Here is a 27215-nt window from a genome sequence, read left to right as displayed (position 1 = left end):
TCTCTTTATTCCTCTGCAACCTCAGAGTTAATGAAAAGCTTAACGATTAATGAGCCGAAGCTGAGTTTTTTTCTTCATAAAAAAAACTCAAAATACCCACAAGTAAATGGCACCCTCAAAAGGAGCACAGCTGTTTGAAGAGACAAATTGGGCAATTACAAATGATATACCAGTCTGCTAGCCTAGCTGGTGAGAAAATTATACACATACTTCATTCCATATTTTTTTCTGCAGTCCTTCATGACATTTCAAAGTTTTAATTAGAGTGAAAAGATGAAGATGGCAGATGGAGTGCAGGCAGTATGTTTGTAAAGGACTGAGTGGCCAGACGAAACTGCTCAGGAAGAATTGTAACCACTGCTACTAAGCCTGCTACATTTACATTTTTCAAAGCTCTTCTATAACTAAAGATGCATTACCCACTGCACCAATGATATGAAACATGATGATTGCAAAAAAAGAGTGTAGTGACTGTTGTTTGTTTGGAATAAAAGTTATATTTGTATAATAAATTATCATTTTATTTTGCTTACATTAGATATTTACATAAAAAAGGCATATTAAGCATAAAAAAAATGTGTGTGGTTACAGCGTTCACAAACGTTAGTTGACGTTAGCTTATCTGCTTTGCCAGATGCCAAGTTTGTTTCTTAAATGGAAACAAGTCTTGAACAAAGTTGATTTTTTTCCTGAATCGTAGCTTTTGAAAATGGGTCCACTATTTGCTTTGGTAACTATGGGGAAAAAGAATAGGTCATATTCTGTGTTCACATTAATTTCTCCCAGTGGTAATGACTCTGAGTTGGGGTGTCTCCATTCTAAACCATCCTTGATTTACTCCATAAACTAGATAAATGAACTTACCAACCTCTGCTCTTCCCTCTCCTCTGTTCCTCTCCTCTTGTAGTTGGGACGACAGCAGCTCTGTGAGCAGCGGCCTGAGCGACACATTGGACAACATCAGTACTGATGACTTGAACACAACTGCCTACTCCTCTGTCAGCTCATCACGCAAAAGCAAGGGAGTGCAGGTAAGGACACAAGCAGTAACCTTTTAGCATTGTAATAGCTTTAGGGATCCTTGCTTTTCTCCTGTACCATCATCAACAATTTAATTTCTCAAATACTGATTAATATCTGCAAAATGAATGACCTTCACATCACCCTCAGCTGTACTTTGTTTAATTCTAATTAGGCAATGTTAGCATGCTAACATGCTAAACTAAGATGGTGAAGATGCTAAACATATACATGCTAAACATTCACGTTAGTATTGTCATTGTGAGCATATTTCCATCCTAGCAAAAGCATTTAGCTCAAAGCACCGCTGTGTCGAACTTTCTGAAAGGGCATTACTAAATCCCTTGAGTACCACTTTAACACAAATCATGCCAGGGGAAGTTTACAAAGCAGTTACAGATAGTGATACAAAATGAGAAGATGGAAATCAAGAATCTTTTTTGAGCTAGAAATAGATTGAAATGGTGGATCTGACTGAATTTCTCCATCCAATGCGGAGTTATGTACATGCTGGTTTAGCATGAAACCAAGGCCAGTCTGTGTGTGAGCTCTACATCACAGCTGAGGGAATAAACTGTGAACTGAAGGCCACTGCTCAGCTCTCCCTACTGGCTTTTGCTGTATTTTGCCAAGTATCTTTGGCCCCTTATGAAATACTCAACAGACTGGGCCTAAGAGACTCTGGTGTTGCTAGGGAAACTGGCCATCTGTCAAGGTAGGCTAGTTATCACTGCTGTGTGGGTGTGTTTGCATGTGTCCCAAAAGATCAGATCTGGACATGGGTAATTCCAAAGATAGCTATGACTTCACACACAGACACACACCCGCTGCTCCGCTTAGGCAGGGACTTATATATCATTGTGGTGGCTGAAGGTGTTTAAATAACGTTTCTTAAAGGATCATATCGAAGGTTTAAGTTTTAGACAATTAAATTGAAATAGCCAATACTTTACATCATTGCTTACTAATTTTCTTAAGAATGCCAAGAAGATCTTTAATTACATGGGACCGTAGTGGTGAGCAGGTACTATTTTTAAAACTCCCCCGCTGTTGTGTTTAACTGAGATTTTAGTACCATAGTTTCAATAATTTCCTAAACAATCTATTTATCTTGATCTGCTTTCTTTGACACCCACCACCATCACCCCCCTCCCAAGTCCCAGAGAGAAAGCAGGTCCAAGCATGCAGAGCAGGAAGTGAGTAGCAGCTGGGCCGGAGCCGAGGACCTGAAGAAGGTGGAGGAGGAGCTGGACGCAACCATGGACCCCAGCAGCGGCTCCTCCCGCTGGAAGCCTTCCTCATCCTCCTCTTCCTCTCAAGCCCAGGGCCAGTATGAAGACGCCAGTCAGAAGGCCGCTGCCCTCGCCCAGATGTCCCAGACGGGCTCGTGGAGGAGGGGCATGACGGCCCAGGTCGGCATCACACCACCCAGGACTAAGGGTACCTCTGCTGCCCACAAAACACCAGGTAGGAGTTGTTGTTTTTCTAATCTAAAAGTGGAATATAAGTACAATCGGACACTCAATGTGATCTGCTGTGAATGTGTTGAATCTTTATTGACTACTAACAATGTGAAAGATAACTCTGTTCTGCATGCTAAGCTATTTTGTTCTATTTAAGTTTGTGACTCTCCACTGGTCGGTGCGCACAGCAGAGAGCTATGCGACGCATGCCACTATATTGGGGAGGACTGGCGGGTTACATCGACTGTCACACAGTATGACAGGCAGACACACAGCTGACAAGTTGCTTAATGGTCAATTAAATAGTAAATGATCGGTTACTGACGGGTTGGCTATCAGGAAAAAGAATCAGCATTCCTTTTTCATTATATTATTTAAAGTAACCCTATGCTTTTCCTCTCATGACATATCAAAATGTCTTTAGTCAAAGGGTCTATTATGTGCTTCACTTTTATACTATTGTTCATTTTGGTGGTACATGTTTTAGAATGGTAAGTTATGAGTTGCATTGGATTTGTTGATACCTGTGCTTGGACACTGTGCAGCTGCTCTTTCATTTTTAGACCACTCAGCAAGTTTAGCAGTTTGGTTGCATATAGTTGTTGCTTTAATGCAGCTGAGCCGGGATAAACAGGCCTCTGGCTGTTGGCTTACATGTACACTAACTTGGCTTTTCCTTCATGCCCTGTGGCACCACTGGTGATAAAACCAAGTGTCGGGCCAAGAATCTGCTGAGGGTAATGTTTTTGTATTAATGCTAATACATCTTTATGGAAATTGGCAGGCAAAACCGATGATGCTAAGGCCTCTGAGAAGGGCAAGGCGCCTTCCAAGAGTTCAGCTGCCATCCAGCGCTCACCCTCAGACGCTGGGAAGAGTAGTGGAGATGAAGGTAAGAAACCTCCCTCTGGCATTGGACGCCCACCTACCACTGCTTCTTTTGGATACAAGAAGATCCCGGGTCCCAGTGGTACCCTAATCACCTCCAGTGGTGCAACGCTCGCCAGCGGCTCAGCCACCCTGGGCAAGGCGCCCAAATCCTCAGCTGCCCTTGGCAAAGGCACAGGCATCGGCGGTGTGCGTAAGACCAGCCTGGACGGCTCGCAGCCCCAGGATGACGGCATCCTGCTCAGCTGCAGCAGCAGCTCCAAAGTGACCCTGCAGTACCGCTCTCTACCCAGACCAGCCAAATCCTCCAGCGGGGTGGCAGCCGGGCGCAGTGGGCATCGCTCCAGTTCCAGCAGCATAGACTCAAACGTTAGTGGCAAGTCAGCTGGAGGGGCAGCAACACAAGCGGGTGCCAAACGCAGGGATGGAAAAGTGGGCTCAGACCGCTCCAGTCCCATCACCATCAACCAGACAGACAAGGAGAAAGTGGCAGTGTCAGACCAGGACACCACAGCTGGACTATCCACCTCTCCCAAGTCCAGCCCTACCTCCAGTTCAACAGGCCAATCAGGCCTCAGGCAGCCCGGCTCCAAGTACCCAGATATTGCTTCTCCTACTTTCCGCAGGTCAGACACACAACACGTGCCTACAGCTTCTGTTCTGTCTTTGTCCCTGGCCATGTGTGTTTCTACATGAATCAGGCATTTCATCACATGCTGATCTTTTCCAGTTCTTTGATTATTAGAAATAAGGGATGCTTTTCTCAGTACAGCAGGCATGCCTTTAGCTGCAATATATGTTCTTTCTTAGAGGATTCTGGTTCAATCTATTTTAAAATGTAAGGTTTTTTTTTTCATTCACTTTAATGAACTGATGTTTGTGGTGCTCAGCAATGTTTACCTGATGCAGACTGTTCCCTTGACTCCTTCAACAGATAGGGGCATTTATTGAAGACGTCATCTGTAGTGGTGCAGCGTCACCATGGCTAAAAGAACGACTCTGTCATCTCTGGCAAATTTAGTATATTTGGATGCGCCAAAATGAATTTAGGACCCTTAATAAATCATGTTTTAGCGCCTTCACAGGAAGATTGATTGAGCGTGTTTACTCAGCTGCACAGCCAAGGGCTGCCATTACATAGCTTGTTCCCTAGTGTAGGTGATAAGCCACTGCAGATGAAACATATCTTTACTTCAAAGATGAAGGGGTGATGGCTTTTCATTTAGGCATATCCAGCTTAGCAGTCTCGATCAGAACAGACGGTAGAGAGGGGTTTCTTGGCCCGCCAATCCCTGACTCATTAGAAGCATGCGCTCTGTAGGCGTGTCCAAACATGCGTCCCATCCGATCTGTCAAGCAAACTCGCTTCATCTGCATGTCTTCAAGCCTCTTCTTTTTTTCCCTCAAGAGAGCATCACCTATATATTTTATGTCTTTGTGATGACAGACTGGGACTGGCAAAATATGAGTAGCAAGCTGTCTGAACATATGTGGGAGGCAAATAGAGTTGAGTGGCCTAACAGATTAGGTTCTTTAAAGTCACAGGGTTGAACGGGCAAAGCTGTGAAAGCAGATGTGTTGATGTAAATTACTGAGAGTTTGCAGCTGAAATGAGGGTGAGTTTGACGCGAGGGATAAATGTGTTGGGAAGTGTGCTTAGCCCTTTTATCTATAGTTTAAAGCAACATGGGATAGCATTGTCATTTTATGTGTTTTGGCGCCCCTTAAGTTTCTAAGTGCATTTCCCTTCTAATTCAATTCACACCTGTATTTGTTATGATTACATAACTCGATTTGACAACTTGGCCAACACAGCCAAACGTCAAGCAAGTGCAACAACACAAGACATAGCAAGCCAGCTAATATGACTTACTAGTCCAACAGTAAGATGGCCAGCTCGCCGTTTGTCTCGCCCCCTTTTATTCCACAAAGCTCATTCCTCTTGCTCTGTCCTCCATCAATGTCTTTTTGCCTCTGCCATGATGTCTGTAGAGGCTGCTGAACCCACCAGCATTCCCCTCTGCCCCGGGCCTGAAAACGCCCTCCTTCTATCGACCCAAAGCTCCTGTGCTAACAGTGTAAACACCAACACTCCCCGGGTGCTCCGACCTCTCCCAGTCCCAGCACTACAGCTAACTAGCTGACGGCAGCCACAGTTAGTAGCAGTTAGCGGCTACCGTTACGTAAACAACAAGTAAAGCTTTCTGTCCATCAGAAAAACTCACTGAATTCCAGAGAGTTGAGGCAGAACAGCAAATAAACCTCAGAGGGAAAACCAGAAAACCTTTTCTCCATAAAATAGAATCCACTTTCACCAAAACCAGTTTATACCCTCTCACCGAAGTTACAAGAACAGGCGTTTGGGGGCGCAGAATGGGAATGGCAGGGGAACCATTCTCCCTTACAAGTCAGTGTAGCATCAACATGATTTTAAAGGTGTTATTTGAAGGTCAAATAGTTTTGAAATGTTGCTTTAAAGTTGGTGTTACAAAAAAGATGTGGCGATGTTTTAGTAGCTGTTTTTCACTCTACTGGACTGGTCCCTGAGTTTCTTGATGCTTGTGACCAATGCAGTACCACAATTTCATATAATATACATTAGATAACTTCAATGTAATCCACTTTTTTCAAAGTACCAAAGGTCTTCATTTTTCCAGTATGGATCTTGTAGATGCTCACCCCCTCTCCTTTGAGCTTTTCTGAATGACTGCACCAACCTCTCTACCCCCAGATTGTTTGGCACCAAAGCCAGCAGCAAGGCCAGCTCTCCGGGCACACCCGACTCTGGCAAGTGCCCCTCAATACTGGGCAGCCCCCACGGCACACTGGCGAGGCAGGCCAGCCTGGACTCACCATCCTCTGGCACTGGGAGCCTGTGCAGCGCTGGCGGCCTGAGCGGTGGCAGCAGCCCATTGTACGGTAAAACCCCAGACCTGTGCATTGACTCCCTGGCCTCCAGCCCGGCCTCTGGCCTCTCCCTGCCCTCCAACGCTCGCCCCTGGCCTGCATGTAGCTCATCAGCTGGCAGCAAGGACACTCTGAGCTGCCAAAGCATGACCAGTCTGCACACCAGCTCTGAGTCCATTGATCTGCCGCTAGGCCACCACGGGCCCAAGGTTACACGAACTGGCAGTGTCAAGTCCACCCTGTCTGAGGGGTGAGTAACAGGGAATACGATTGGGATTAATCGTATTCATTGTTTCATTTGAGAACAGAGACAAAAAGTACATCTCTCTACCGTAAGATATAGACACACAATGCAGAGGAAGCCTAAGTTACATAATTAGAAGGAAACAAAAATCACCCATCCAGCACACAGTTTGGTTGAATTTAAGTTCCTTTTTCTGGCATGGTTTTGGTATGGTATTGGTATTATATACGTATGTTTTCCATTTCCTAACCCTAATCCTTTAATACTCATTTACCTAACTGACCTGCCAACCTTTCCGCAGGTTGTCTTTTGCATTGACCAGGTACTAAGTGTCTCTGGGATCACTATTAAAGTTAAATGTGTGTCCAAAGCCATGCTAGAAAAAGCCCCACAATAAATTCAAATCATTTCAGACGCTCATTCCCATGAGAAGTCTTTTCCAGGGTGTTTCATTGCTTTGTCCACATGCATGCAATACATTACATAGCAAAGACAACATAAGGCACAAGTTTATTTGCCCTTTCTAGTTTAGCTGTATGTCTCAAAAATGAAACAATTTATTTATTTAAATTGGCCTGTTTTATATTTGTTGTCTGTACTTGGATGCATTAGTAATCACATTCTTTCTCCATTGTGTGTGTCTTTGTGTATATGTGTGTCAAAAGTCAAGTTTGTAAAATGTGACCAAAGTATTTTTCTCATATATCACAAAAGTCAAATGTTTTCTGGTGTCCATCTAATTTACTCATCCTCTGTGTTTTAACAGCATGCCTCTTGACAGAAACACGCTTCCCAAAAAGGGACTGAGGTACAACTCAGCCAGATTCCATTCTCAATCGTTCTTCTTTTATTCACTCACATAGATCATTAGTACACATTTGCATGAAAATAATCATTCTGATATCAAATGCAATTTCTATGTTGTTGTATACATGTGGCATGGTGTTGCCCTATATCAGTGATTCCCAACCAGTTACCTATACCTACCCCAAGGAGTACTTTTCTGCAATTCCTTGAGCTTATGATGTAATATTGTGAAGAAGCTCAACTATTTTGAAACAAATATATGTATGTGGAAAAACCCATGTATCCATAAATTCAGTAAGCTAGAACAACTAGTTATAATTAGTTAGCAGGCAGAGGAGTTGAAACACCTATGCTAAAAGTGATAGATAAATGGTTTTAGATTGATTAATCACAACAGTTAGAATAGTTATCTTAAAGTAAGGGATACATACATAGCTTAAAATAATGGTTAAACTATTAAAATTGTCAGCCTAAAGTATTGGATAAACAATTAATAGTTAGCTTAAAGCAGAGATGTTCAACAGGGGGTCTGTTTCCTCAGAGTTAGTGCAGGGCAGCCACCAAATTATTTAAAACATTTTTTTTTTTTTAAAGTTTCCTTTTCAGCTATTAAAATATCTGAATGTATACAGTACATTATAAATCCAACATAAAAAAGATAAAAGATAAATTTGCCTATTTGTGAAAACAGTATATATTAACATATTGCATATAAGCTTACTATGGATAAACTAACCACTATGGTAGCCTTTCAGTTAAGCTTGAAGATTCACCGTGGTTTTCACATATGACCATTTATTTTCATCCTTTCAGTCCAGTTTAATATGCAACTCAATTTTATACCATAAATGGAGTATGGGGTCCCTACTCGGTCTCTCTTTCAGCTAAGGGGTCCTTGGCCTAAAAAACAGATGGTCGTTGAACGTAAGACCCCTGGCTTAGAGCATTGGATACACAGTTAAATAATTAGCAGTTGAAATAGTTAGCTTAGTTAGTACTGGATTAACAATTAAAGTAATTAGCTTAGAACATTGGAAAAATAGTTGAAATAGTTATCTTTAAAAGAAAACTGGTTCTAACTCCCACATGGTTGCAATGCAATTATTGGAAGTTGCTGTGGACAAATCAATATGCCAAATGAATGTACTTTGATTTTAAGTAAAAGTAATGGGAAAATTGGGGTGTCTTCCCAAACCTCAATGAAGTAAAACATGTTGACCTAGTGTTTTACCTGCACAAAATGCTGTGGCACATAAGTAATAATAGCTCTCTCATGTCTCAGGATCTGATGCAGTAATAATACTGCCTCAGATGATCAGCCCGGAATGTGTGTGCCTGTCCGTTTGTATGTCTGCTCTCCATGTGCATCCTCATCTGATTCGCATCATTTAGAAATGGGGCAAACCCAGTCGCTATGACAGAGCAGTTCTTCCTCCGCTCCCTAAAAAGGCCTATACCTCCTGATAATATTTGCTCTGCTTGCTTAGGGGGAGAAGTAGAATGAATACTTTGATTTTAGCTGCGACTAAAAAGACTGAAACAGAAATACCATAACCCATTCATCACAGTGACACAACCTCTGCAGGGAACAACGTCTCTAGCCAATGTTAGGATCCCCTTTCTTTTAAACAGCACTGCTGCAGAGGGGTTGGATTGGATGGCGCATGCTGGTATCAAACCGTTCTTTCATTTAAATTGCATTTGGTGCTGATGGTCTTTTTTGGGCTTAAAGCTTCTGATCTCATACTATACTTTACGCCTGTTAGATGGGATGTTCAGTACAGACTGCAGTGTTTTCTTCCAAACATGTTTTTCTGACCACAAATGTTTTAAGATCGTCTGTTCACATCTTAAACCAGACAGCATTTTCTGCCTGATCTTTAGCTGTACTACAAGAGGAGCTTAGATTAGTAATTACCTCTGTCATATAAATGAGCATATTGATCCTACTTATGGGCATTTTGTAGGCGCAAAGTACACTGAGTCAAACACTGACCCGTGGATATTTCAGTCTGTTCCATTTCAACACAAGTGTGTGACAATTGCTGCTGTGTTACACTATTGAACACACTCTTCACCACCCAATCCCTGGTGGGAAGAATACGAAGCACAGGCGTGGGGGACTGGAGCAGGGTCAGATGTGACAAGCGTAGTAATGGGGGTGTTGGAAGGAAGTCGGCTCTGAAAGGGATGGGTGCAAACTCAATTAACATCCTCAGAGGATTAAATATGGCCAATTGTTATGCCTGCGATAAGGGGGCCTTCTGTTGCTGAGCCACTTTGGAGCTGGGGAGAGATGAGATGAACGGCAGTGTCAGTGTGTTTGGCAGCTTTGAGCCAAAGCAGTGTTTGTATATGACTGAATGTGTGTAGATGCATGCATGGGAACATGGATGCATGCTTTTTTGTTGTTGCCATCTGCTCACATGCTTATATTATGTAGCTCTGCACTCATTTCGTCATCACAGAAACTGCACTACTTGGACTTCCAAACATGTATCTTTTTGCCTCAGGTTTACTTTGTCTTCGTGGGTTTCAGGTACCCTCCGTCCTCCCGGCCGGCGTCCCATGAGGAAGGGAAGGAGTGGTTGAGGTCCCATTCAACAGGGGGACTTCAGGATACAGGCAGCCAATCCCCACTGTCTCCTCCTGGAGCTGCCTGCACCACTACTGGAAAATACCACTATTCCAACCTGTGTATGTCTATACAAATAAACTAATTGTATCTATGATAGATAGTGCCGAGAATATCCAGTTTTTGTATTTGGTCCAGATCTGCAGCTCACACTGAACTTTTTTACTGACTTGATGCTGTGTATCAGTTATTTAGCAGTTTCATTAAATTTGCTTCCAACAAGGTTGTTTAAAGGTTTAGCCTGCATTAAAATTCAGCTGTGAATATTAGTGTGTTTATTATGCACCAAATCAATCAATCAATCAATCAATTTATTTGTCCTATGAAATCATTTGAAAGTACAATTTCAGTGAAATCTATAATCTATATATATAAATAAATATATATATATATATAAGCATATTTGTTAGGCTAGCTAATGCATTTCCATTTATTATCATAATTACCATAATTCATAATCCTCTTTCCTTTTTTTCTGTCTCTTCCACGACTTTAAATTGTTTAACCATCTTTGTAAAGCTCTTTATTTAAAAAACATTCTGTGAAGTGGGATATGACCAGTTGACACATTGCCTCGGTAAAACAAACCAAGGCAATAATGCTGTGATTAAAAATATCTAGAAAAGTCTAGAAAAAGATCATAGCACATCTGTACAATTTACAATCATATTCAGCTGTATTTGTGTTCTTATTTCTTGAATGAATGATTAATCACGTATGCAATTTACACCTTTTTAGTCTGTAACTTGAACACTGATGTTGGTGTTTTTCTCCTCCGCACAGTAAGCCCCACCAACATCAGCCAGTATAACCTTCCACCGGGCAGCAGCAGCATGTGCCGCTCCAACAGCATCCCTGCCCAGGACTCCTTTGAACTGTACGGAGAGGGTCACCCACTGGGTGGTAGTGCAACCTCCCTGGAGGACCGGCCACGGGCCATCAGCCGCTCTGGCTCCTTCAGGGACAGCACTGACGAAGGTAGGACACACGGTGGGACATGCTCATGAACTCACTCTTCAAGTGAACTGCATTCCATAGATTTCCTCCCTAATAAGGAGCCATTAGAAATTATTTCAGGGCCACATTCACCAAAGTAAAGTCCCATCAGTCATCAGGTACTTCAATACCAGATTTATTGAGCTCTGGCCGTGTGTTCACAGCTTGTGTGACTTGGCTGAAGGCTCGCTATGCTCTGATCTTTTTGTGGGTGATGTAAGAGGCTGTGATTACACACATTTAGAGGTCAGCTTTTTAACCGTCAAATCGTGTTTTTGCCTTCTTATAACTGTTCACAGCTCACATCATCTGAGTAAGTTACCTTGTAAGAGCTATTGAGACAGCTGTGTAATCGAGAATGAATTAAAAAAAAAGCAATTAAAATGACTTTAGAACTTGCTCATGGTCAAATTCATTGGAAATATCGAATTGTCACATGGCATTTTTTTTGTTTTACACTTCTCTCATTACTCTTCGTATGTGCTTACAGTCCATGGCTCTTCATTGTCTCTGGTCTCCAGCACGTCTTCACTGTACTCTGCGGTAAGTAGCTGGTCAGCTTCTCTTTCTAATTTTACCTTCCAGTGCTGTATACTTTATCTATCTAGTAAAGCTGCTACAATCACTATTTAATAACCCAATTCAAATGAAGTTGGAACATGACAATGATTTGGAAATCCTTTTCAACCTATATTCAATTGAATACAATACAAACACAAGATATTTGATGTTCCAAATGATCTAACATACCCCCATACCATCTCAGATACTGGCTTTTGAACTTTGTGCAGATAACAATCTAGATGGGCATGATATTTGAATGAGTGAATATTTGCAAAAACACAAAAGTTTGAACATTAAATATCTTTTCCTTTTAGTGTATTCTATTGAATATAGTTTGAAAATGATTTGCCAACAGGGACGTTGTAGTGGGCCCTCTGGTGGACAAACTATTTAACGCCAACACTCCTAACATGGTTGACAGTCTGTTTTTATTTTTATTTTTTTAAATTTTCATTTATATAAATGATTCTGAAAAAAAATCTTTTTCATCAGCCATTATAAATGCAAATGGAGTCAAACGGCTGCATTAATGTTTTGGTTGAGTCTTGCCCTTCTCATCAGTTTTTTTTCTAGACACAGAAGGCAGTTTTCAGTGAACAAGCTCTGATAAACTGTTCCACTACCTAACAAGCACTAACTGAAAAATTGGCAACGAGTCAATCACATAGTAGCATTTAGCAGCTAAAAAGCCATCTATTTTACTCAGGAGTTTAATAGGAGAGTAAATATTTGACTTTTATCCAACAAGTGGCCAGGAAAACCACATCAAATAAATTCTAATGCTGTAATGTTTACAGTTTGAAAATTAGTTATTGCAGGTTTAAAGCTGCCTTATTTTGTTATAATACCTAACAGCGCCCCCAAATCCTTAAACATCTCAACTCATTTGAAACTCAGTACACCGCACAAAAAGGGAACTAGGAAGACATTTTGGGACAGCTAGACTTTTAAACATTGATTGTTGGTGCAAATGGCTGAATTCATCCCAGAGTTAAATTAAAGCCTTCACCTCTTCCAAGTGATGCAGCGTGGCATTGCATTTCACAGACAGTCTCTTCCAATATTTCTGTCTTGTCCCTTCTGTTTCTGTAGAACCAAAAAATAACTTTATCGCTGCGTGCTCCTCACTTACCAATAAGACTATAAGTGTTGGGTTTGTAATAGAACAGGCAGCGCTCCAAGTCTTCACGTTCAGCGAGGCAACAGATTTGTTTTATGGGCAAGAATTGATTACCACCCACCACCGCTTGTTTCAATTTTCACTGGCAAGTTGCTGAGACAGGCCAGGACGAATGAGAGAGATATCTTCGGTTTTAATCTTATTTCATTTATTTGATTCTCTTCGGCTATGTAATGGCCATTTTATAATTTCTCTTCAATTAAAAGGCTTCTCATGCTGTATATTCTAAGTCATTTTTCAAATGTTTGTTTGATTAAACCCAACAAACAAAGCCAATAACCTTTTTTGGTTTTAATTTTGCATGTCTCTACTTTACAGACGGAGGAGAAAGCCCACTCAGAGGTAAGGATGGGTTATGTGTTGTCTGGCTGCACGTCTGCTTCTCTTTAGCACCTTCCTGCTTCACGTTCATATAGTTGAAGACATTTACACATTAAAGGTGCTCAGTGTAGCTGCACTGCAGATGTGAGAGGGGGTTAATTGCCTTGCTCATGAGCACATCAAAGGTAACTGGGAGAGAAAAAATAGGTTTTATCTTAAGTTTCAAGTTACCTGACTTTTTACCCATGTCAACAACCTCTAAGTCACATACATTAAGGCAGTTTTTTATGAGTTTGGCCTATTGATGATGAGTTTCAACCAAAAACTACAGGAATATGAGAAATGTGATGATAGATAACGGATGTTTCAAGTTCTACAATAAAGCAGTTTAACCCCATGTTTCACTGCTTTCTATTACCGTCTTTTGCATTCATTACACCTTCATCAGCCGTGTGCTACATAGCTTATGTAATTTACTCATTACTGAAACATACACTATACACATGTAATGCATTCCCTTCCTGCTTTTTTTTTGTTTGTCTGTCTTCCTTCAATAGTCATGTTCAGTTAAACACTGATTCTTCTTTGATTTTCCAGATTTATGGTTGGATTTTTGTGACTTCTCTTAGAATTCCTGTTGTCTGTTCTTGTTTATTAGAGCTTTAACTTCTAGAATGGGTCATACAGTAATCGCAAATACACTGTGCTGTTTGTTTAAACCCTCCCAGATGGGTGGGGTTTAGCATTTCAGGACAGCTCACACAGTACAAAGTGACAATACTGGACTACATTCATAGTGCATGACCACAAATGACCCAATTCTGGTGTTTTATTCCTTCAAACATCTGATGTTTTCTACTTTCTGATCGGAATGTCTCAAGTAAATGATGATAAAAAATGATTCAAGTCCTGTGTAGGTCACTGGACTCTGAATCATTTTTTATCATCATTTACTTGAGACATTCCGAATTGTGTTGGCATAACACCATCATGGCTTAACAATGTTAGCATTTTTTATTGGTTAAAATCTAAATCTAAAACCTTCTAAAATCCCAAAACTGCCAATACATTCTGTTGAAACAAGGGGGAAATATGCCTTTTGTCATATGCATTATACATTGTTAATTGTAAATTATATATTAAGGAAAAAAAAGACATACACCATCCATCCATCTTCGACCGCTTATCCGGTATCGGGTCGCGGGGGCAGCAGCTCCAGCAGGGGACCCCAAACTTCCCTTTCCCGAGCCACGTCAAACCAAAATTCTGATATTGACAGCACTTTCCAAGTGAATTTCTGTGATTGTCAATACTTTCTTGTACTTGTGCTGTTCACTTTGGTAAACTGACACATCTTGCAATTATCTTATTATGCAAGAAACAATATCAGGCATTTGCTAATGCTATTTGACCCAGATCAGGAATACCTATCTATCTCTTGCTTGGCTACTCAGAGTGTAACTGTGAGAAAACCAGTGCTGTGGCTTGTGATAACCCCTTTCTCTCCAGCCACATCAGTACAAGCTGTTTGATGGAGGCATGCAACATAGTGTTAATTTTTACTCTTCTCTTTTCAATCAAGGGCCAAACAGTCCAAAATTCCACGGTAATCCCCCACACTTTGTGTTCACACTTCACCCCAGTGTCTTTTTACACAGTATTACCATGTAACTGCACGGTTTTTACATCAAAGATATCAACACAGGAGTTGCAAGTTCAACGTCTCATTGTCTATTGTTTTTTCTCAGGAGTGTTAACTAAACCACGTTTCCTCCCCAAACAGCAAATCAGAAAGCTGCGTCGGGAGCTGGACGCCTCTCAGGAGAAGGTGGCAACCCTGACGTCTCAGCTGTCTGCCAATGTGAGTTTGTTTACTTCAAAATGAGCCGTCAAAACCACCGCCTCATTTGCATGATAACTTGCTGTCAGAGAGCTTTTATGTGAAGCGCTGCCTATCGAAGCTCTGGAAGGAATATAAATCTTTAAGACGCCGACTAATTCCTTTTCTTTGTGTTTGAAGCCACCGTGCGTGTATTTAGGCTTTTGCTTGTTGGATTTTTTGGGTGTGTGTTTTTGTGCGCCTGTCCTTAGGTGGCATGTTTTCATACACGCGTTTGTGTATCTGCGCTACGGCGAGGTTTGTCTCTTTGCTTTTGTCTCAGCCGGTGGGGTTTAAGCGAGAACAGGAGCCTCTCCACCATTCAACCATGCAGAAAGTATCAAATAGAGATAGACGGGTGCAAAAAGAGAACAGGGCGATGAGGATAAGTGACTCTAGACTCAAGTGCGTCATGTGTGGGAGCAACAGAGTGAGATACAGAGACCTCCAACCCCGCGACGAAATGCTCAGAAGCAGATAGATCGACAAACTCCAGCATCCTTTCCGCCCTCAATGCCAGTGCCCGATCAAGCGTGGAGGCAGACGGGGTCTTTGCTTTGGTCGGACGCTTTGATCACAAAGTTGTTCAGAGCTGAAACTGAAGGCTAAACTGCAGGAAAACTTGATGACTGGAAAAGGGAGACATGTCTTTATAAAAGAGGAGTTACAGTATGAAGATAATGTGTTTTTGTAACATTAAAGCATGCAATCATGTTCTAGTAGAAACCCAATATACAAATATGAACCAACATGTTGTATTGTTACCCACTTGTTAGCCTACATTCAGTTATCACCTGTCCTGTGAGATTATTGGGGCTAACGTAGAGCTAGCTGTTGACTTTAACAAATACAACCAAAACATATGTTGTCTCCTTGTTAAACCATTATGTCTAGTTATCTATTTAAACACATTTAAAATACACATAAACTAACTTTATACTTTTGTTATAACTTAAATAATATTTGTCATGTGCGTGTGCCATTTAAATGTACCTGTGACGGAGCTGGGATGATTAACAAAACGAAACGTTAATGATTAATGTAAGAAATTACTTTGGCTGCTGAGGAATTTGTGATGTGATAATCAGTGAGTCATAAGTAATGAGTAATTGACTACATTTTTCAAGCAACTCGCTTGAAAAAACTAGTGGCACGCACCGACATTTTACAGTATGTGTAACATTTTAAAACCTTGCAGAGAATTCTCACTGTTTCTTTATAGTTCAGTATGGTTATGGTAAAGTCAAAGCTTGCCGATGCTGCCTTATAATTTACAGTATTTGATACTGGTTTCATAAGCTACTGAAAGAATTGTAATCATCCTGCAACAAGTAGAAAAGGATGCTGTAACACTGCAACAATATAAAGAAGAAAAAACATTCAAGAAATAATCTAGCACGGCTGGGTGAGAAGAACAATTTACACTTTGCAGGGGCTAAACAATGTGTTGCATATATTTTCAATTTGCCATAGCTTTGTGTAGTACATTTATTTAAAAGGAAAATATATTCCAAGACACAATCTGAATATAAGACTGTTTTGCCACACATGTTGTTGATATTCACTGGCCCTTAACAGGATCACTGAACATCCAAACAGCAGTGGAAAAGGCTACCAGTCTCATGCCTTAATGTGCCAAGCCATATGCAAACACCCATATGTGCTTTACAGCTCCCACTCTCATGTTAGAGGCTTGGATTTTAAAAACAAAAACCAACACTTTCTGTGTTGTGCTGGTGGTGTATCGCACTGTAACCACATGACAGCGTGGTGGGTTGCTCGTCTTATCCTTCTGTGTGTGCCTCAGTAGCCCTGACATGCTGTCCACCCACAGCACAAAACTAGACACTGTGTCATGTGCAAGACCTGCCAGGGACATCGCTTAGGCTACATCCATACTAGGCAAGGCAAGGCAGCTTTATTTGTATAGCACATTTCAGCAACAGGGCAATTCGAAGTGCTTTACAAAAAATCAATAAAAAAAAAAAAAAAAAAAAAGCAGATAAAAAACAAGTATAAACAGTTAAAAATAAAAACATTAAGCAACAAAATTCCTTCCATAACCTTGAGACTACCTTCACACTAATTAGGCAATGTTAGTGCTACCTTTCGTGATCACCCTCAGTGTCACTACCCTTCACGACTCTATTTTTAGAGATGTTACCTTTTGTCTCCTTGGACTCTTCTTCACACTAATTAAGCCATTCTAGCGTTGCCTTTCGCGTCCACTTAACGACCTTCTTTCTACGATTTTCAGACACTACACATTCACACTTTTTCTTTAAAGTGTTACCTTTCGAGTCTGTCTTTCTCTGTATTACACAACCTTTATACGTATACTTACTCCTTTCCTCAACAAAATTCATCATAATAAATTAAACATTAAAGAATAAAACCAATGAAACACATGAGTAAACAGTTAAAACTAAAAACATTAAGACACATAAAACACAAGAATAAAGGTTACAGTGCAGCATAAGAAATTAAACATTAAGAAATGAACAGTCTGCATTTTTAACAGCATGTTAAAACAAAAACAAACTCTGTCCACACAAGAGTTTAGGCTCTGTAGCAGAACTAATCTCTGTCCGTATCAACATGTTTGACAACGCATATCACACCATTCTCATACACTGGGCATGGCTGTGGAAACAGGAAGCAGATTGACGTTACTCTGCGGTTAAAAAATCGTGGATGTAAAAGTCAGACCAGGGATTTATTTGCTTGGACCTACAATGAGGTGGAGAACTGTTACTGAAAGCCAAGGATGTAAGCCTAGCCGGTAAGACTAACTGACGTGCATCGTCGTTTCCAAAGATCTCCATTTGTGCCCCTCTAGACAGGGTCTGCAGCATTCCAAATGTCTTCGTTTTTAGGGGCTTGAAAAGGTTTCACTAGTGGCGCAGGCGTAAACGTAGCAAAATATATTTATTTTGAAACAAAAGCAGTATAGTGTGGATGTAGCCATTTATGTTCCTGAACACGTCTGTGTGAAATACATGCTGTACAGGAACCTACACTTTGGTAGATGTTTGGCTAAAAGAAAAGCTGCATTAGTTGGCTTTTTTAAAATGTCATCTTCTCAAGAAGAAACCTTGTTTTACAAGGCACTTTGAAACAGTATTTTGAGGATGTCTTGCATCCTTAATGTGATTTTATTTAACACTAGTTTCCTTGCAAGTTATTCTTAATACATTACAGTGTTGTGTCTTCTAAAACATCATTTCAATTTGTGACCCCAAATTAATGCATAATTGACCATGTAGTTTTAGAAAGGGCGTCAAGCATCCAAATGTCTAATTCTCTACCTGCGATCACCAGAATTGATGATGTCATGTATTTTTTAAGGTTAGCGAGAGGGTATTATGTTCAAATGTAATGGCTGAATGTGTTTTCATTGATCGCCTGTCTTTTCATCAGAGAGCCACAGAGGAAATCTTTCAGTGATTAAAGTCACCTGATCTTGATCTCTCTAATTTATTAATCATTATCATTTTCTTGGTTTGTTTTGTGTGGGAAATTAAATGGAATATTACAGGGTTGTCAATACCCTATGTCATGCATGCTGTCATCGGAAATTACTACTATTAAAAACATATGGTAACACTTTACTTGAAGGTATCTACATAAGAGTGACATGACAATGTCATGAACACATGACACTGTCATGACACAACCCTAACTCTAGGGTTTATGACTTGCTAATGTTTATGAAACGTTCATGACAGTCTTATGTAGATACCTTCAAGTAAACTACTCGACTGTCATGTTGGATTAAGAACTCCCCACATGCGTCATTTTAATTAACTGTGTGTTTGTTTTTGGTATTATTTGATCAAAATGTAGCAGAATGAGAGAAACCAACATCCTGTTAAAAGGGATTTAGGAAACAAATGCTGCCAAACTGGTGAGGTAAGGTATTGTACCACCTTAAAGCCTGTGAAGGGGATACGCTTTCCTGCCTGGACTGACACTAAAGCGTGTTGAAGAGTTCAACCAGGCGCCCCTCCTCCCCTCTCAATCTTCTTCCTCTTTCTACGCAGCCGTCACTGTGTCATTCTAACCTTGTCAGCCTCTCCATTTCTGCTAAGCTTGAATAGAGTTCCTCACTCCCTATAACTCCCTGTTCTTCTTATTTTTCTTTTTTCCGTATTCTTCTTTATCATTCCCTTTCCTCCCACCCATTTGCTCCCTACCCTTCACGCTGTAGCCCAGCAGTAGGTTCTGGCTTAGACCTCTGTAGTCGTGACTGTGCGTCCTCCGTCTTCTGCCAACATACAACCCCTTGAGTCATTTCTTCCGCGTCTATAGCAGTGGCGTCCAGCTCCACCAACACCAATGACTTCTGCTCGTCCTGGTCACTGGTTTGGTCCACCGTCACCAGACCTGATCAGGACGACAGTCCGAATAACAGGGGTTCAGGGTGCAGGCGTGTCCACCGGGGCCAGGAGCAGGACAGATGGTTCAGCCACAGGACACCTTAGAGTCTGATCAGCGCCTCCTTCATGTCGGACAGGTGGGCAGGGGGTGTTGAGACAGAGCTCACAGGTGGAGTTGGAAAGAGATGTGAAGTTGGAGAAATGAGTTGGAACAGTTGGCATTTCTAAAGGTCAAGACCTTTGCTGATTCAGCCAGGGACACAGAGTGGAAGAAGCAACGCAGGGTGCGTCTGCGTGTGCGTGTGTGTGTGTGTGTGCGTGTGTGTGTGTGTGTGTATTTTTGGATCTAAGAGGTCCTTAAATCAACACAAGGATAGAAAAATGAGGCATTGTTCCCATTTTGAGAGACCTTAATTGTATGTTTGTGAACAAATCCTTGTATGTGTTATAATGCAAAGGTGTGTGTGTGTGTGTGTTTGTGTGTGTGTGTGTGTGTGTGTGTGTGTAAAGCAGAGATTGTCTGATCTGTCTGGGCATGCTTCCCACCTCTCTGTGACACACCAGGCCTGACAGGTGTCTCAGGGTCTCTAGCAAGGGATGGGAGGATGAGCTGGCAGAACACACACACACAGATTTTACAGACTCAGATTTGCAGGACACACAACCGTGAGCATAAGGCTTGACCAGACATTCAGACATAAACATATTCAAAAAACACATGCACAGATACACATCTTCCAGACACACACACACACAAACCACAGGTTCAGCAGAGCAGATGGCGTGATGGCGTGAAACATTTGCCATCCTTCAGCGTGTCGCCTCTGCATCTTCAGGTGACAGATGAAGTAAGGGAGGGCATTGATCTGTGATATCGGCATCATTCTCTCAGTGTTGCTGAGTGTTTTCTTAGTGCTGTTAGTCCAGAAAGATGTTTTTGTAGCAATAAGTTGCAACTATGAAGTAATAAACTGTAAAACGTTCTTATCAAACTCCCTGTTATAAATAAAATAAACCGTTCTGAACATGCTTGGTGTGAACTTGCCCTTGAAATCTGAGAGTGACTCAAAGTGAAGGGCTATATGTTTTTTCTGTTTTTATTAAAAGCTAGATATCCCAGCAGCTGTTCTTTATAAGGAAACCTCTTCAGGCGGGCAAAGTAAAAAACTTCAGACTTGGGCGTACAAACGTTCCACACCACATCCCGTTTGCTCCTCAGTCGTCTTTGGCTCAAGCAAAAACTCACTTGAAAGCTATCGTCAACAACCAGTGGACAAACCCATTAATTCTCTGTATAGGCTTTTTCTTCAAGGAGGGCTTTTTTCTTTTTGAGATGATTTATACATAGTGATACATTGTGTTTATATTTGAGTTATTATATTTGACTGAGCTAATTTTACTATGGATAAGTTTTTTTTAATATTTTTTATGTTTATATGTGCATGTTTTACTCTTTTATGAAGTTTTATAATTTGCCTGTGGAAATATAAATGTTAAAATGACTTAATGGCACGTTACCCTACACCCCTGCAGAAGCTGAAGACTATTTGTGTCTCTCTGTGTCTGCAGGCTCACCTGGTGGCGGCCTTTGAAAAGAGCCTGAGCAACATGACCTGCCGCCTGCAGAGCCTCACCATGACCGCTGAACAAAAGGTACAAGAGCTTAGTCCGGAATTTGAAATACACTGTATGTGAACTCCATGGCAAAGAGATTACAGGCAGGAGAAATGATTCGAAACAGGCACTGGTTTGACATTGAAATAGTGCAGTGACACGTAAGAATGTAGAGGTCACCGGTTGCAGGTTAATGGAATTTTTTTTAATCTTTAGGTTCAGTTCCTGACCCATAGGAAAGGTTTCTAGGTTTTCAAAAGGTTTTTTCTTATTAAAGTTTTAGCTGTTGGCTGAATTTTTCTCTAACTTTTCTCTTAACCTTAACCAAGGTGTTTGACTTACTTAAAGTGCAAAATCAATTTGATTCACAAGAAGGTAAAAAGCCTGGTTTGGCACAGGCTTGCAAGGATTCAGCATAGTCCATAAACCTAAGGCCCAAAAACACATGTAAAACCAGTGTAAAATCCTCCGGGATTTATCTGCTCCCTGGTCTATTTTTTTAAGTCAACTTTTTGACCGACAGGAGGTTTCAGAGTAGCTTGAATTGCGCTGCAACACTGATCACACAGTAGCATCAGCAGCAGCGGCAATATGCTCAAAGATATATCCCTAACACAAATTATGAACACTTCCCTCTGTTCAAACACACACACGCGCGTGCACACATACATACACACACACACACAGTGTGCTGACGAGCCTTGGCAGCTTTTTAATCCTCTATAAATTAAAGCAGACTGGGATCTGGTGGGATGTCTTTGTTAAACAAGGCTGTCCCAACTTTTAATTAAACCGGAAACCCTATCTGCAGCCCTTGGTGGGTTTTCAGTCATGGCCGAATAGGAGACTCCTTCTATCTGATAGTGTTGGTTCAACAGGGTAGAACTCTTTTTTTATTCTAAGCAGGTGGTGCGGGGGTTGGGGCGAATCCACTGGGAGACCCTTATCTTCTTCAAAAACCCTGCCTTCATTTTTGTCCCTGATTCCCTTCCACAGAATGCCATGCCAATGCCAAATTTAGGAATTTGTTTCCAATGACGAAGCCAAACGAAGAACAGTTTTTGGTGCGTCATCCTTTTGTTAAACAACTCTCTTGTCTCTCTCTCCAGGAGACTGAGTTGGTTGAGTTGAGGGAGACAATAGAGACACTGAAGACCCAGAACACTGATGCTCAGACAGCCATCCAGGTGGCGCTCAACGGCCCTGACCACCTACACAAAGGTAACAAAGAAACCAGCAGGAACTGTTGGACGTAAATCGTGATGTTTTGAGGGGGCAATAGATGCCTTAGTGTTTCCTGAGTGGATGCATTTTTAGCCTGATTGGGCCCAGGGGGAATTAAACCCCTGATGCTTGAAGTGTTTGTGCTCAATATTTCAGTTTTGGAAAAGCCTTGATTAGTCCTAGAAATAACTTAAATCAGATGTGTCATCAATTTTGGTAAATTACCTTTTTAAGTGTCCATCCTCCTCATTCTAGCCAAGCTTACCACAAACGTTGTAAAGTTATAATAAGTTATGACAAGAAGTATACTATGTGTTTCATTTTGTCAGTAAAACCCATTCAATGTATTTACATTCAGTACTGATCCCTTTTTTATCTAATTGATATCAGCCTCACTGTTTACTGTTCACTCTCTTACAGCTGTATTAAGTGATAAAAGCTTACCCAACATTTTCCTCCTGCTGCTTGTTCACAATATAAGTGTTTTAATTGTGAAACACAGGCTGGCTTTTATTTTGAAGTAGTCACAGGAACACATTTGTCACAGACGTTGCAATTATTTTTGGGTGACTTCTTTATCAAAATAACGTGAGTTTGTTTGGCTGTGCTGTGGGTGCACTGTATTTTGTAAGTAGCTACTCAGCTTGTTTGCTGGTTTTAAGGCGCTTTCACACCTACCTCGTTTGGTCCGGACCTTCTGACTTTTCAGTTGGATCCAAACCAAGATTACAGGTTTGAAACCTCCCCCGAACCATAGCCAAAATTTGGTCTGACCAAAAGAGGTAGTCTCGGTCCGGATCAAACTAAACCATGGTCCATTTTGTTTCCAGTGATAATTCATTTTTTGAATGGTTCGGACTTTCGGACCAACTACAGAAGCTCTGGCAAGCTATCGTAATGGTATTAGACCAGGTATGCTCAGTGCTTAGAGTATAGGCTACATGAGAGAGTGTGAGGGTTAATGCTCAGAGCAGACAGCTGTCCGCTATCATAGCAGCAAATAAATTGGCAGTTTGGTAGCCTAAATGTACAGTGTAGGATTCAGTTTGTCTCTGAATAAATGTTGCACCTCCTCAAAAAAAAGTAATGTTCCTGTGTATTGTGTCTCAAAAACACAACAAAAGAAAATGATCTGCAGCAGTCAGTTGATAAAACCAGAGGACGGGGGAAGCCTGTGTGCAAACCAATCAACTACAAGTACCGGGAGACACGGCTCACGCATATGATGACAACAGGACGTAGTTCTTTCTTATATAGTCATTTTAGAGTGCTTGCATAACTGCAGTTTAAAACCAAAACTAACCACATCAAATGTACAATGTAACAAAAACATCAACCTTGGACTTTCAGGTGTGAAAAGGCGGTTTAAACTTCATTATCCGATACCACCAGTAAAAATGGGTGTCTCTTCAAAACACTTTGGTACATGGATCAGTGTTACTTTGTATCTCATTCTTTTAGTGCACTAAGGTAGATTCTGTCTGTCACAGACCTGCGGATTAGACGACAGCACTCATCGGAAAGCATGTCCAGCATCAACAGCGCAGCCAGTCACTCCAGCATGGGCAGTCTGGGCAAGGACGCAGAAGACAAAAAGAAGAAGAAGAAGAGCTGGGTAGGTGTCATCATTGTGAGACAAAAGCTGCGAAGAAATGTTGAGTCAAAATATTAGCAACAACAAGAAAGGAAATCTCAGATGAGGCACAAAATGCCAGAAAATATAAAAACAAATCTGTAACCAACAACTTCACTCTGCTACTTGGTAGTTGAATTTGATTTTAGTGTACCTACAGGCTATGAAACTTAAGTGTTTTCATCTCAAATCTGTTCAATCAGTTGCAGCAGACAACAGAAGAAGATTTTTACATTTATTTTTCTAATCATTGTTTTGGAGGTATAACATTATTATGGGTCTATGATATAAAACTTATACTACTGTTGCAGCCACTCAAAGAGCTTTGAAATCAGCTAGAAGCCTGACTCGTAAAGGTAGAATGTGTTGAATATCCTTAATATATCTGCAAGTAGCTTGACTTAAGATTTGCCTTTCCATTCTTTGTCCTTCTTTAGTCTCATGTGAAATTGCTGTTGAGTGAGTCAGCTTGTGAATAATTGGTTAACCAGTAATTTGGTTGGGCTAATTTCCATCCAATCACAGCTCGTGATCAGCTGACCACTCACAATCCAGGACTGTTAAACACTTTTCCTATTGAAGGCAGAGCATTCTCTCTTTGGTTGTCTTAAGTGTCTAACATGTACTAGCACCTGCTTTGTGGTTCACTTTCTACTGAGGTCTATATCCCCAAATAGCCACAAATCTACACAAAAAAGCCAATTATCAAAAAAGGCACAACTAACAAGCTCTCTCTCTTTCCCCTTACTCCGATTTTTCTGCACTTTGCTTAACTCTACAATAGCAGCTCAGAGTCCCTGGCTGGAGAGCTGTTATTTTGCTGCAGCCCCCTGAGTCAGCCAGATGACATATTAGAAGTTCCGTCTCAGCCAAAGAGCGCAGAGCCAGAGCCAGTGTTCACTCTCTGCTGCGATGCAGAACGCCTGCCCTTGAAATGAAATGCATGCAAACAGCCCAAAAGTTCATCACTGAGAGTGACACCCTAGCCTGCTATGTTAAGTGAGACCCTCCTAAACAAATTCAAGTCAGCTCATGAATACAAATCCATCGCTTATTTAAGCAGCGATTAATTATTAATTTGCATAAATCCTGCCTTGGTACACACACGAGTAGAGACACTGATAGGGTTGAACTGAGGTTACTGAGAGGGGAGTGAAGAGAGAGCAGGAAAGCATCAGGTCATGGTAGGTAGGGTGCCCTTCAGTAAGGCAAGGACTTTATACCAGCAAACATCTGGTCCTGCTCAAGCAGCCTAAAGCAGGACACAGACTTCACTGTAGAAGGTGTTAAAAAAAGTCCCCATGATGACATTTTTTAGCATACTCATAACTGCAAACACAAGTGAACATCAGGGCTGTCCATAGAAGGCTCAACCTTTAACACTAACATGACATGACGTGTGTAAAAATCTGCCAGAATGATATATGTTCATTTTCCATAGCTGCTTCTCCTGCTGAGGTTAGCAGGGGGCCTGGAGCCTCTCCCAGAATGCACTGGGCGGTGTTGTAAAATGTTTAAAGTGTATTAACGTGTACTAATATTGAATGAATGTGCTGTTTGTTTGTTCTTTTTAGCATGATTTGGGTCCTGTTGATACCATGTAATGTCTTGTACTACATGTTTATAACCGTGCAAGCTTGTCTGGTTCCACATACTGTACTTATATTGCAGGTCTTGTACACAAAATGCACTAAATAACCCATATGGAAAACATGTTTTCTTAGCATGGGAACCTACCCGTATCTTTGCCTGGTTGTGGACACCCATAAACACGGCTGTGTATATCTCAATCAGATAACAGAACGATACATTGGGATGCTCTGAACGTAATCATTCATAGAAATCATCTTCATTATCATCAACCTTCGCAACAGCACTACCTGTATTTGCTTAGAGCAAAGTGCTCAGTAATGAGTGTGTGTTTGCGTGGCTTAACGTTGGGTGTGTTCTGCGTCTTCAGGTGGCTGATACCATCCCGGCTCAGGTCAGTGGCTTCCGGAGTGTCTTCCGTGTGTGTGCTGTGGTTATTCCCCATCCTCCCTATCCTTTCCTCTCTTTGCTCCTTCATCTGTTTTTCTTTTTTTCCACTCTCAGAGCAATTTCTTCTCTCCCTTTTCTGGAAACGTCGGCATGGATACGGCAATCGTCCCCTTGTTCCTCCCTCCATCTTTTCCTCATCCCTTGTTCATTTTGATTGCCTGTTTAGCCTTCATTTTTAGGTACATTAAAAAGCCTGCTCCTCCCTTCCCCCTCCTCTCATTTTCATCTCTACTTACGGCCTTGCTTTTTGCCTCCCTTTTTACCTTTTTTAACCAGACAGTGACCATGTGCTTGGGAACAACACACAGTGACTTCCTGATCTGGCAGGATGTTATGTCACCAGAGCTTATCTCTTGGGAACTGACATGATATGATTGAAGAGGTTAATGGATGGCGATACTGACGTCTTTGCCTGTGTATATTTGTGTTATCTGTCTTACAGTTGCGCAGCTCCTTCAAGCAGGCGTTCAGCAAGAAGAAAACCAAATCCCAGTCCCACGACGAGATGGAGGAGATGACCGACTCGCTGCCGTCCTCGCCCAAACTGCAGCATGACAACAGGCTAGGCAGCATCGCCACGCTGCATTCTTCACCCTCCACCACAGAGTGAGTTTTTACACACATACATACTCTGTGTGTGGGTGTGTGTGTGTGTGTGTGTGTGTGTGTGTGTGTGTCTGTGTCTGTGTCTGTGTCTCTCTCTCTCTCTCTCTTTCTCTCTATATATATATATATATATATATATATATATATATATATATATATATATATATATATATATATATATATATATATATATATATATATATATATATATATATATATATATATATATAAACACAGACACACAGGTAGTTCTCTCCCCTTGTACATCTTTCAAACAGTAGTTATTTTTTTGTTTTCACAAATGTTTGTTAACCATTACCACAACTTTCTTTTGCCTCTTTTCCGTCCTCTCTATTCATTCTTTTCTTTAACGTCTCTCCTGCTCTAGCAAGTGCGTTTGCGATAGCAAGTCCTCTCCCATTTGGACGCCAAAGAAAAGGCAAAACGGTCATGTGGTCTACAAGCACAGATCTCGGTAATAGGCACTGTGTGGCATGCTCCCAGGGGAGCGTGTGTGCAGTGGGGTGTGTTTGTGTGACTTTATTCTGCATCTTAGTGCCGTAAACACCTCGGCATGTAGGAGGTGATGATGTCTCTGGTTCACAAACTGAACCAGGACCTCTGAAGTGTCTGGTTGTAACAGTAGGCTGACTAAAGGATGAAAAGGACAAGCACATACCAGAACAAATTGGCTCATGTGGCCATGTTGCCAACCAGCAACAAGCATGTACTATACACATCTGCTTTGTGCTGTGTGACAGTTGGTAAGATAATTTACTTTTTTTTTTTTAAACAGAGCATGCAGACTTGTCAAT

At 41.2% G+C, this 27215-nt stretch overlaps 1 protein-coding gene across 4 annotated transcripts in view; it reads left to right on the top strand.

Annotated features, from left to right (window-relative positions):
- The window catches only part of nav3 (neuron navigator 3), a 209213-nt gene that overhangs the window by 166990 nt on the left and 15008 nt on the right, over positions 1-27215 (top strand). For 2 of the 4 annotated variants that reach the window (XM_034864025.1, XM_034864029.1), the window contains 17 exons: positions 908-1031; positions 2178-2487; positions 3268-3997; positions 6103-6528; positions 7289-7330; positions 9869-10026; positions 10748-10942; positions 11451-11503; positions 13023-13046; positions 14608-14631; positions 14809-14886; positions 20853-20936; positions 22007-22118; positions 23612-23736; positions 25715-25738; positions 26237-26400; positions 26789-26875. In XM_034864025.1, coding sequence (XP_034719916.1) covers positions 908-1031; positions 2178-2487; positions 3268-3997; positions 6103-6528; positions 7289-7330; positions 9869-10026; positions 10748-10942; positions 11451-11503; positions 13023-13046; positions 14608-14631; positions 14809-14886; positions 20853-20936; positions 22007-22118; positions 23612-23736; positions 25715-25738; positions 26237-26400; positions 26789-26875 — 2760 coding nt within the window. The remainder of the gene's footprint in view (positions 1-907; positions 1032-2177; positions 2488-3267; positions 3998-6102; positions 6529-7288; positions 7331-9868; positions 10027-10747; positions 10943-11450; positions 11504-13022; positions 13047-14607; positions 14632-14808; positions 14887-20852; positions 20937-22006; positions 22119-23611; positions 23737-25714; positions 25739-26236; positions 26401-26788; positions 26876-27215) is intronic. The other 2 variants (XM_034864026.1, XM_034864027.1) reach the window with 2 other exon arrangements.

This window comes from Etheostoma cragini, chromosome 23 (assembly GCF_013103735.1).
Source record: "Etheostoma cragini isolate CJK2018 chromosome 23, CSU_Ecrag_1.0, whole genome shotgun sequence".
Lineage (NCBI taxonomy): Eukaryota > Metazoa > Chordata > Actinopteri > Perciformes > Percidae > Etheostoma > Etheostoma cragini.
Note: the sequence above shows the minus strand (reverse complement) of the source record. Positions and strands in the feature narration are given on the sequence as shown.